The following is a 12,178-nucleotide window of genomic DNA, read 5'->3' as shown; positions in this document are numbered from 1 at the left end:
AAGGCCCACTTGACCTCACATTCCCGGATGTCTGGCTCTAGGTGAGTGATCACACCATCGTGGTTATCTGGGTCATAAAGATCTTTTTTGTGCAGTTCTTCTGTGTATTCTTGCCACCTCTTCTTGATATGTTCTGCTTCTCTTAAGTCCATACCATTTCTGTCCTTTATTGTGCCCATCTTTGCATGAAATGTTCCCTTGGTATCTCTAATTTTCTTTACTATTGTTAGATGACACTTATTAGTGTTATTACCTGTGTTAGACAACACTATATATTGTTAACAACATTATCCCTTGGTATCTCTAATTTTCTCTACTATTGTTAGACACATTATTATTAGTGTTATTACTAGTGTTAGACAACAGTGTGCATTTTTCACTACTCTATTGTTGGAGGAAAAAGAAGACAAAGGGAAGGAAGATGATGAAAAACATGAATAGCAGTTGTTGGAGGCGGGGACTGTAGTCTAGGTGATGTTTCTTCATGGTTGTACTTCCATGTTTAGGTTTTCCACATTTTCTTGAAAGCACAATGGATTAGTCTTATAATTAAAAAAGTTTAAGACTTCTCATCATTTGAGATGAGTCTGTGAAATCAAACTTCAAAAAATGCACAGGGATCACTATGTTTCCTCTGTGCACGTGTGTGTGCTAAGTCGCTTCAGTCGTGTATGACTCTGCGACCCTAGGGACCGTAGCCCAACAGGTTTCTGTGTCCATGGAGCTCTCCAGGCAAGAATACTAGAGTGGTTTGCCATTCCCTTCTCCAAGGGATCTTCCCCACCCAGGGATCGAACCTGCGTCTCCTGTACTGGCAGGCAGGTTCTTTACCCAGAAGCCCCAAGTTTCCTCTCCTTAATGCAAATGAAGGCTCGTGGAACATGGTTGTTCTCTGAAGAGCTCCTGCAACAGAGCTTGCCAGGGCAGCCGCCAGCATGAATGGAATTCTAACGAAACCCAGTATGCCCACATTACCCATGAACTGAGGAAATATCTTATTCCAACTTAAAAAAAAATCAACCAATCAAAGATGCAGACCTGAACACAAGCCACTAGCCACTCAATTAGCTGCTAAGTCACCAGGACAACAGATGATCTGTGTAACTCACTAGAATTAGTCATTGTAGCCACTAAAAATAAGCAGCATCAGAATTGTATGTGGACTGCTTGTGACGTCAGTTGGCTTGTACTACCTGCTAGACAAGTAAGGCAGAAAGGCCGTCTTATATTAACTCAGAACCATTGTACTAAGAGCTAGAAAGTGACAATGTGCCTTTCTTCTTTGTGGAACTTAAAATACACAAAATGTTTCCTTATTACCTTTTTAAAAAGTGAACAACAACAAAAAAAACTGGACTTCCCTGATAGTCCAGTAGTTAAGAATCCACCTGCCAACGCAGGAGACGCAGGCTCAGCCCATGGTTCGGGAAGATTCTACATGACGTGGAGCAACTAATCCTGTGCACCACAACTACTGACCCAATGAGAAGCCTGCACACTGTGCCTGAGCAGCCCCTGCTCCCCTCGACTAGAGAAAGCCCACGCAGCAAGGAGGCCCAGTGCAGCCATAAACAGATACATAAAGAGAACAACAACAAAAAATTACTTGCTGAGGATTGAAATTCATTCTAAAGCCTTGCTTCTAGGATAAAGTTATATATGGTGATGGACACTGGGAGAAGTGGGTGTTGCCCCTGGAAGCTGGGGTCTTCTCAAACCTCTGCAGTCACCTGACGTTGGCTAGTGGCTGAAGGTAACTGCTGGGCACCTTCCAACACTGAGGCCTGCAAGAGTTGTAGTACGGCTACGTGGCTGCCTCTGCAAGACACGCACTGTAAAGACAAGGGTATGCCCTCAAAGACACCACACGTGCAGACTGCCAAAGGCCCGTCTCTTCCCCTGCCCAGTAACAAAGAAGAGGGATTCAACTTTACGTCTTCACCATCTCTTCTGTGTTCTCTGCACCTTTAAGCCATGCAGAACCTCGATCCACTGTTTACTGCATAGCTTTCCCATTTCCGTCTCCTCATACTTTCTTGCTCTTGCAGCAAGGCTGGCCTTGGGTCTATCCAAGTCCATTACCCATGCCCTGAACCAACCTGACCCTATACTGCCCTTTGAAGTACAAATGACAGCTCTCCAATAACCTGTCCAAATCCACACTTTATTTAAACTCTTTCAACAAAGCAGTGCTAAGGCACTGGACCCAAAGGATAAATGCCTTCCAATAGCTTTTAGTTCTAAAAATGTGTTGTCAGAGACAAGAGCAAAGGCATGACCACAAATATATCCTCATAATGAGTAATATAACACCCGTCTTGGCTCTTCTTATAGTAACTTTAATATAGGGTATATTATATTATACAGACTATGACATATATAGTAAATATAATACAGATGACAATCCCGAAAGATGGCCACAAGAGAGGGTTAGAGCATACCCACGGAAACACAGAAGAGATTCGTTTCTACTGTAGAACATAAATATTCTCTCCAAGCACAGACTAAAATTACTTGTAGCTAAACAAACTAGAGTGAAATCCCCAACATTTAATCAAAAGAAAGGGGGCAATGTTTTATGATAATGTTACATTTCTCCATCTTAATTAAAACAAGGACTTGATGTGATGACCTCTATGGGAAAACAATCTAAAAAGGAGTGGATGTATGTGTATGTGTAACTGATTCACTGTGCTGTATACCTGAAACATAACATTGTAAATCAACTATACTCCAATAAAAAAAGTTTTTAATTAAAAAAATAAAATACAGACTTGATATCCCACAAACACTTTCACTTTTTTTCACTTCATCCCACATCTGAAGTTAAGTTTCCAGTTAAGGACTTTACAGTGTACACGTTCCATTGTGGAAATCCACTTCTTTAGTGCTGAGGTCTGATATGAGTCTTACAGGGCACTAAATCATTAACTGGGGAGAAGGTATAACTTGTGCCTAGTTTTCAAAGCATTTAGTTACTGAGGTTTCCAATGAGCCTTAACACGGGGAAGCCATCCATCCTCTCTCCCTTCTCTTTCTGACTCTACCTCCACCTTGTGGCCACAGCTAAACTTTGGGGGTCAGGGTTCCAAAGTCTCCTCTGGAATCTATGAGCAAACACAAGGTAGAAGCCGCTCCCATTACTGACAGCCATCACAGAGAAGGTGTTGACCAAGTAAAGTTCTCACAGTACCAACCAGGGTGAGAATTCCACTTGGTCACATCTTGATTAACAATTACCAGTAACAAGTTTGTGGGACGTCAGGGGCTTACACGAACATTTTCAAAACTAACGGGAATGGAACTGGCTACCGTCTATCCTGGAAATTAAACAGGAGAACTTCGGAACAAGATGTTTTTAAGCTGTGAGAGGTGGAGGAGTCTTCTAAATTTGGAAACTGCATCTGAATTCCAAAGAGGAATAGTAGGACTAGATTACTCTGGATTTTTGCAAAATAGCCAGCCCGTGGAAATGGAACTTTTTTGTTCTTTAACCTAGAAGGAATGGAAAGAAAATTTCAAGGCCATTATTCAAAGTCTTGGAAATCACTGTAACCCATCCTTTGATATAGGTAGATAGAGGAAGAATGCAAAAAAAATAAGTCAGTTCAATTAGTTTAAAATGGAAGCTCACTTTCTCTTACACCTGATAATCCCACAACGATTCAGTCTCAAGTACAGTGATGAAATGAGAATGGTCCTGAGGGTGATTCAAAAACCAGTTAGCATGGACTAAGCTCCACATATGAAAGACGCTAAAGTTGCGATAAATCAGACAACTTTGCACAGAAGCCTTGGCCAAATCATCAAAATGATAATTGGGATCCAAATCATGAACAGCGAGAAAATGTCAATATACTGAATTTTACATGGAAACCAGGTAGCACTACACTATTCTTGGTCTCTTCCAACTTCAGGAAAATAAATTAGCGTGGGAATAGCATTAGGGGCACTTAGGCCAGAGACAACAGGAACTTCTGTCTGGCACGCCAACTCGGCAGGACCGACGATGGCGGGCCACGATTCTGGGCTGGCAGAAAAGGACCAGCCTGGCCTCCTAAGGCAAACACTAACGTCTACCAGGGGCGACGCACAGGCGGACTGTGCACTGGTGCTTTCCACCTTTTGCACCTTTCTAAGCTTGCCACTCCTGATCGGAGCTTGTGCTTCTCTTGTTTACAAATGGCAAACCTGGACCCTCGCGAAGTTAATGAAGTTAATGCAAGGTCACAAAACTAACCAGTGGCTGAACCAGGATAAGTGACTGAGTCTAGGACTCCATACCTGTATCAACAAATCTAGGTGGGAAAAGACAAGGTTCATACAAGGTTGCTAATAATTCAAAGACAAAAGGGCTAATTGTTCTGAAGAACCCTTGAAAGAGAACTTTTTGCTCCACAGTCCCACTGTCTCAAGAACTTTCACAGAAGGGATCCTGTGGTTCAAAACATATTCTTCCCTCTTTTGCAAAAGGAACCTAACATTTCCTGCCTATAAATCAGTACATCACAATATATCTCTTGAGACCTTATTAGTTGTGGTTGGAAAGAACAAAAGAGCACGAGAAAGTAAGGAGGTGCTATGCAGAACTGTCAATGCACACTTCAGATAGGAAGTCCCCACTGTGTGAAGAAAAAGTTGAAAAATGTTTTTCACTGATATTCCACAGGACCTTTTAAAGTTTGAAAGAACAGTTGATGATATGAGGGAAAAAAAAAAAAAAGAACTATCCTAATTAAGGATACAGAGAGAGAACCGTACATTTTTACCTGTTCTAAGGTAAGCTGTTTAGAAATGGTATCATTCTCCAGTTTTTTAATTTTCTTCATCAGTTTGTTGACCTGGAATTCCTGCTCCTGCTCAAGATGCTGTTCTAGTTCAGCTTTCTCATGCTGCAACTGGAAAAAAAAAAAAAAAAAAAACACAGATACGGAAATCAAGACACTCAAAAGCCATGATAATGCTGGCTCTAAGAGCTGGTTAAACCAAGCATAGGAGGTCATCATAAAAGTTATCTTACTCATTTCTGCTCGTATATCCAAATGTACACCTAATAACCCGCTCCTGATTCCTCTAACTTATAACCAAAAACTATAGTGCATCATCTGAGGCACTTGGCTGTCTGTATGTATAAATATATATGTGTGTGTGTATATATACACATGTATGTGTGTGTGTGTATATAGAAATGTATATCAGAACATCAAACCATGATTAAACACCAATTTCAGTTTTGAAGAACATGCAAGTGGTTGTCTCTGTAGGGAAGAACTGGGGACGAGGGAAGGAAGGAAATGTACCTTTCAGCACATATATAACCCTTGCAGACTTGAAAATTTTTATACCTTGGCCATAAAAATTATTTAAAAAACAGAAAATTTGCAACTGTCAGTTTTTATTAAATGAATTACAGTTTACTTGCATTCATGCAATTTACTTGCATTTATACAATGTATGTAGAGAGGGAAGAGAAATTACAATCACAAAAAATACCTGGTGAAGTATTTTGAATGCTATTTACGAGTGTACTAGTAAGCATACTTGGCAAAAATCAGTACAAATAATTAACTTCTTGTAATGAGACCAACTTTACACCTTCTACATCTTTTCTGAAAACCAAGAGGGAAAGCCTCTTATTTATGCAATTAAAAAATAAGGTTATGGGGTCATTGCAAAAGAAATCTTAAAAAAATATACTCCAAACTTCAAAACCAAAAGAGAATAAAAGAAATTCAATGACACGCAACTGGGGTTCTCATGAATCACTGTGCCTCATTTCCAATGTTCTCAGTTGGGTGGGGCTATTGATTCATAGCAGGGGTTAATAGGAATGAGCCACAGGGCCTGATATTTTCAGAACTATAGGCAAATTAAGCAAAAGCTATTAAAAACAATGAAGCACACAGTTTGATTTTGAGGTCTAAGATGACCAATGCTCCCTAATTCTACCTCCAAAACCATTTCTTCAGGCAGGCACTGCATACCATGCTCATATTAGGCAGGCATGACAACCCCCATATGTAATGTGATAAAACAGGTTACCAGACCAAGGTAATTCAGCTGGAACGTGGCAGAGCCTGGGGCCCCAAACCATGCTCTAAACTCTAAACCAGAGTCCTCCTACTGAGCAAACGTGAGGGGCTGGCAAAACACTCTTCCATCCACAAGTGCCTAGTGCGCCCCTGGCGTTCGGAAGGTTAAATGGCTAAATACAGACATGGATGCTTGCCCAGGGAAAGCTATGTCTCTTTGTGAACTCGTAGAGGGTGCATTGGACAAGAGAGAGAGCTCAGTGGGCCTAAAAACCTCAAAAGATTATACTTATCATCTCCTCAATTGAAACAATTTCCATGGCTCTGAAAGTACCATGCTTGGTGTTTAAAAAGAAAACAAAAATGTTCAAAATCTGACATTGTCTTTCAACATGGGAAATGTTGACTAAACAGATGCTGGTTTCCCTCCAACTGTTTTTTACATGCAACTCCAAAAAAGCTGGTCAACCTTGCAGGGACTCAGAAAGCAAGCAGATATGAAGAGGTGCTTACAGTGACAAGTCTATTTTTAACTAGCTCATTAAAATTCAGGTTCTGGAAGATCAAGCAGTAATTAAAGGAACTAAGAGGAATGGTCAGAAAGTGAGAACAGTTCTCAGCATTTCAGACACAAAGGCCCCCAATGGGACAGGCATCAGTTATGAGGGAAAAAAGGCAGAACAAGGACCTCTTCATCTCACTCTTGCATTCTCTAAAAATTACCTGTGTGGTGTGTCTTCCTTCCACCTGCACAGTAGAGCCAGAAGGGAGTGAAATCTATAGTTAGGACATTATCTTTGCCCTAAAATAGTTTATGAATGCTAAGCTTAAATGATATCTACTGGTTTTAGAAAAATGAACTTTTTGTCTTAAAGCTTTTAAACCTTTTGCATAGTTTTCTTTAAATATTAGATGTGTTTTCCTCCAATACAGTTTTTAAAATACTGGCTGTGCCATTCTCAGTTGTGGCATGCAGGATCTTTGCTGCATCATGCGTGATTTTCCACTGTACAGGGATTCTCTAGTTGTGGTGCACGGGCTTAGCTGCTCCATAGCATATGGGATCTTAGTTCCCCGACCACGGATCGAACCTGCGTCCCCTGCATTGCAGGGTGGATTTTTAACCACTGGACTACCAGGGAAGTCTCTCCAATATGTTTTCAACTGCTGCCACTTTTATTTCAAAGAGCCTCCTCCTTCTCTTTTTTTTAGTGTTATACTTGTGTTCTTAAGTAAATTAAAATAATAAAGAGAAAGTGTTCGTTGCTCAGTTGTGTCCATCTCTTTGCAACCCCATGGACCATAGCCCGCCAGTCTCCTCTGTCCATGGAATTCTCCAGGCCAGAATACTGGATGGAGTGGGTAGCCATTTCCTTCTCCAGGGGATCTTCCCAACCCAGGGATCAAACCTGAGTCTCCTGCATTGCAGGTGGATTCTTTACCATCTGAGCTGCCAGGGAAGCCCCAAACAATAAAGGATGCAATCTAATGTCAAAAAATCTCTCCCCTGACCTAGGCAGCAATTTGTCACAGAATATTAATCTGAGCAAAGGTAAGACTCTCATTGACCTAGAGGAAAAGACTCACATACAGACAGATGGTCTAACACCGTCCATAACTGATAAGGTATTTTCTTTAAGAATACTGATTCAGCTAGTAATGAAATCTACTAAAGCTCTCAATTTTAAAAGGCTTTTTCCTTTCAAGAGCTATACCCAAAGGAAAATGTGATGGTGAAGCTGTCGTTACCAGAACTCAAGCAAGGTCCCTGGGTTGTACGAACCATTTGGAAAATATCAAGCCATCCTGAGATATAACTCAGCCAAACACTCACAGTTTTCAACATCCCCCAGAGACAGACCTGGAACAAACAGCTTTGCTGCCTGTTTTGTTCTGCCATCTCTCGGGTGACAGGCAATTTAGGGGCAGGGCACAGAGTTAGTGTTCCAAACAGAACCCTAGAAACAGAAAATCTGGTTCTTCTTTGGAACCAAGAAACCACCAATAAAGAGAAATACAGCAAGAAATACAAAAACAACCCCCCAGAACAATCATGAGAAGAGAATTAAGATGGGCAAGAGGAGAGGCCACAGAGTTTTCCTCATGACAATGCACCTGAGAAAATTTCAGAAATTGTTTGTTTCAAACAGATACATGTAAATTCAAGCTATCTGGCCCCAAAAGGACTTGAACCAACACCCTGAATTCATCTATTTTATTTATTTTTTTATTTGGCTGTACCTCATGGCATACAGGATTTTAGTTCCCCAACCAAGGATAGAACTCATGCCCCATGCAGTGGAAGCATGGAGCCCTAACTACTGGACCACCAGGGAATTCCCTCCACCTGCTTGTTTTAAAGCTGTAGTCCATGACATCATAAACAGAAACCGTAAAAGGAAGACTGGTTTAGGTGACCCAGGACATATCAGAGATGATTTCCTGATGGCTCAGTGGTAAAGAATCTGCCTTCAGTGGAGGAAACCCAGGTTGGATCCTATGGTTGGGAAGATTCCCCGGAGAAGGGAATGGCTACCCACTCCAGTATTCTTGCCTGAAGAATCCCACGGACAGAGGAGCCTGGTGGGCTACAGTCCATGGGGTCACAAAGAGTCAGACACGACTGAGTGACTAACACTTTCACTGTTACTTTTCAGGACCTATCAGAAAAACTACACTCCAGTTTCATTTCTGAGTAGCATCTTCAATATGGGCATAAAATTTAAGACATGATTTAAAATTTTTAATCAGAGGTCTAAATGTCGTAAGCAATTCTTAATCTTACTAATCAGGTCAGAGATCCTAAACTGGAACAAAAATCATTCAAACTGAGAAGTAAAGAGGCAAGTAAATTGTATTAATGTGCTTGGAAAAAAAAAACAAACTCATTCGCTTGCCTTTAATATATCTAAAGCAAAATGCTTAGGTAGATTAAAATTTGTTGTCAGAATCAGCATTTTCTGTAAATATACTTCTTACAAAGTCAATCTCACAGATTACAGGAGAGCTTTAGAACTGTTAACCGTGCAATATATTGTACTTTTAACAACAAGAAACCTTGTAGAATGGAAATTACATAACTGACGATCCACCAGCAGCACATTTACAATGGAATTAGGGTTATATAAATAAAGATTTGCTCCTTGGGATTCAGCATGAAAACTATATTAACATAAGTGAAAAAGCCATAAGCAAAAACACAACTACAAACCTGGAAAATTCTAAGCACTCAAATGGGAGCATTTTCTCATTGTATCCAGTCACATATGAAGTCCCAAAGCCAATTTCCAGCCCATTAAAAGACATGAGTATAGCATTAAGTTGATCTAACACAGACTAGCCTTAAGCATCATTGAATTACCGATAATTGTTGTCTTTCTCATAATTTCCAAAGTTTTCTGGAGCCACTTCAGTGAACCAGGCTTCTTATATCAGAGATTCAAAAGCTCTTCACTGAATGGCTTTTATTCTGGGCAAAACCTTCTCCAGCAGGTGCAGGTGCACGTGAAGGTTGGCGGCTAGGCCAGCCCACCCACCCAGCCTGCAGCAGGTTTGCCAAATCCCAGGCTTGGCGAAGCGTGTTTGCAAGTCTGGGCCTGTTGTTAGTCCACCCAGAGCCAAGGGAGGCGCGCCTTCTTGCCACCAGCCCCGGACTCAGCTTTTTCGATCCAACTCGAGGATAAACCCAAGATGCCCCCAGTTCTGTTTGCACTGGTCAATGCTAACCATTCTCTGTACAGCCTGCAGTTTTGCAACCAACATCCCTCATTTATTGACAACTACCAAGAACTAGAGCCATCTGCACTGAACCAGACAAAGGCCACCATACAACAGGGACTACATTAAATCACTGGATTGCCAAAAATAACTGTCATGTAGTTAACACAGTAAGCCCCCTACATGTGAACAAGTTTTGTTCCAAGAGCGTGTTCTTCAGTCCAATTTGACAAAGTAAGCCCAGGTACCTGACTAACACAATCAGCTACATAGTGTTGCTCTTATCCTTGCTTCCAGACATCGTTGGCTGGAAATAAAGATACTGTACTCTATACAGAACTGTACAGCAAGTACACAAAAGCACAACCACTTGTGGAGGAAGCCCGCGTGTGACAATGTATGCTAGACATGAGAACTAACTTACGTGAACGGACAAGTGAGCAAACATTCGCATCGTTTAAAGTTTGCAGCTTAAAGGTTCACGTGTAGGGGACTTACCGTTCCAAGCAGTTAACATGGGCTTTGAAAAAAATAACTGTCTCTCACAATATTGAGTCTCTAAACCAATCTGAACAGCTCTGCTGAGCAGAAAGTCAACCTCCCACCTTCAATTCAGTGCATCACCACTAGACGCCTCCTGGGCCCACCCTTAAGCCCACCTCCTTCCCCCTTCTGTCACTGGTCCTGTTATCTCATCAGTTACCAAATGGCATTAAGTCAGCCCCCAGAACAGCTGTCCAGCACACCCTGTGCTTTCTGTGCTCTGGTTCAGATCGTTTACTCCTCTTCACTGGGCCACTGCCAAAGCTCCTAATCGATACCCCGGGTCCAGTGTAGCTCATGCTAAACTAAACTAGTAGGGTTTTCTATTCATTCAACACCCTGCTCGAAACCTTATAATGGCTCCCTCATTCCTGCAGAGTAAGCCCAAACTCATCGGTACGATGTTCAAGTCCACCTTCGATCCAGTCCCCACGCAAGTTCCCCATACTTTCACACTCAGCCCAAGTGACAGTCTAAGGTTTGCACACACAAATGCCTTCAGGGTCCAGGCACCTGACAAAGAATGATGAATCTCAGCACAGAGTGGTGGTAACTATGATTAAAGGCCCATCTCATGTCTTTTTCTAAAGACTCTTTCCCTGGAGGAAAAAAAAAAAAACAACACCCACATTTTAAAAACTGAAGGGACTGCCCTGGCAGTCCAGTGGTTAAGGCTGCACCTTCCAACGCAGGGGGTGTAGGTTTGGTCCCTAGTCAGGGAGCCAAAGACCAGCCTCATGACCAAAAAACCAGAACATAAACCAGAAGCAATATCTTAACAAATTCAACAAGGACTTTTAAAAAATCGTCCACATCAAAAAAAGAAAAAAGAAACCCATCATCCTGGGCAAACGTGTCTGGAGACCACTCTGGTGCAGGGGCTTCTAGACCCCAAGTACTGTTGGTCACCACACTAACAGGAGCCGCCGCACCCCAAGCCCAGTCCCGATCACTGCATCCTCTGCCTAGAGTACCTGAAGCCGTTTCTTCCAAATTTCTGCAACTTTGGGATGGCTCCAAAGACGCCTCCCACAGCGCCTTCCCACACGCGCTCAGCACCATGTACACTCCCCCTCCTTCAGGCTGAGATGAGCACAGTCTGCCTTAATCCAAAACCAAAGTTTTGTGTTCTCTGATTCATCCAAATGAAGCAAAAAAAAAAAGGTTCACTCTTTTCCGATGGTATAGCTCTTCATGATTCCAGATTAAAGCGGAGGTGATTTATCTTTGCCCCTACCTTTGGCCAGCCCTGAGCTCTGACTTCTGAAACCCCAGCTCTACACAACTGCCAAAAGCACAATTCAGCTTCTTAGCTGTTCTGTAAGAAATAAATAGCAAATGTGCTCAGGAAAAAGGGAGCCTTGGGTGCTGGGTCTCCTCTCAATTTCCACCTTCCCCAGATCTCCCCCCAATAGTTCTTCATGATCTTGTTCATTCTTCCACTTATCTTCAGTGAAGCTTGCCTGAATTATCTAATTGTGATTTTCAAAAAGGGCAAAAGTATACTTAACTTTTGCAAGGAAAAAAAACTGGTAGGCCTTTCCAGAAAATAAATTATTTTTCTGGATGTTATTTTCTCATCAGCCTCCTCAACACTGAGGACAAGCTCTCACCTGAGTGCAGGGCTCCAGTACATGAGGCTTCCTGTCCACTTTGAATACCTCAGGGGCTAAGTCTGACCTTCCTAGATTTGATTCCTAATAGCATCATGCTGCTTAAAGTGTTAACACCTTTGAAAAGATCTAGTTAGGAGCAAGATTTTAAAAAAGATGCTCAGTGAATAAGATAAAGGAATTCTTGAGGCTCTGGACTCAACCTGCAAAAAAAAAAAATCCATTTTGTAAAAATTAACCCTTTCTTCTTTGAGAAGTAGAGAATATTTAACC

At 41.7% G+C, this 12,178-nt stretch overlaps 1 protein-coding gene across 1 annotated transcript in view; it reads right to left on the bottom strand.

Annotated features, from left to right (window-relative positions):
- Positions 1-12,178, bottom strand: part of CCDC6 (coiled-coil domain containing 6) — a 106,610-nt gene that overhangs the window by 33,645 nt on the left and 60,787 nt on the right. The window contains exon 3 of the mRNA XM_068981925.1: positions 4,770-4,898. Coding sequence (XP_068838026.1) covers positions 4,770-4,898 — 129 coding nt within the window. The remainder of the gene's footprint in view (positions 1-4,769; positions 4,899-12,178) is intronic.

The sequence above is a fragment of the Capricornis sumatraensis genome, chromosome 10 (genome assembly GCF_032405125.1).
Source record: "Capricornis sumatraensis isolate serow.1 chromosome 10, serow.2, whole genome shotgun sequence".
Taxonomy (NCBI): Eukaryota; Metazoa; Chordata; class Mammalia; order Artiodactyla; family Bovidae; genus Capricornis; species Capricornis sumatraensis.
This window is presented reverse-complemented; position numbering and strand designations above follow the sequence as displayed.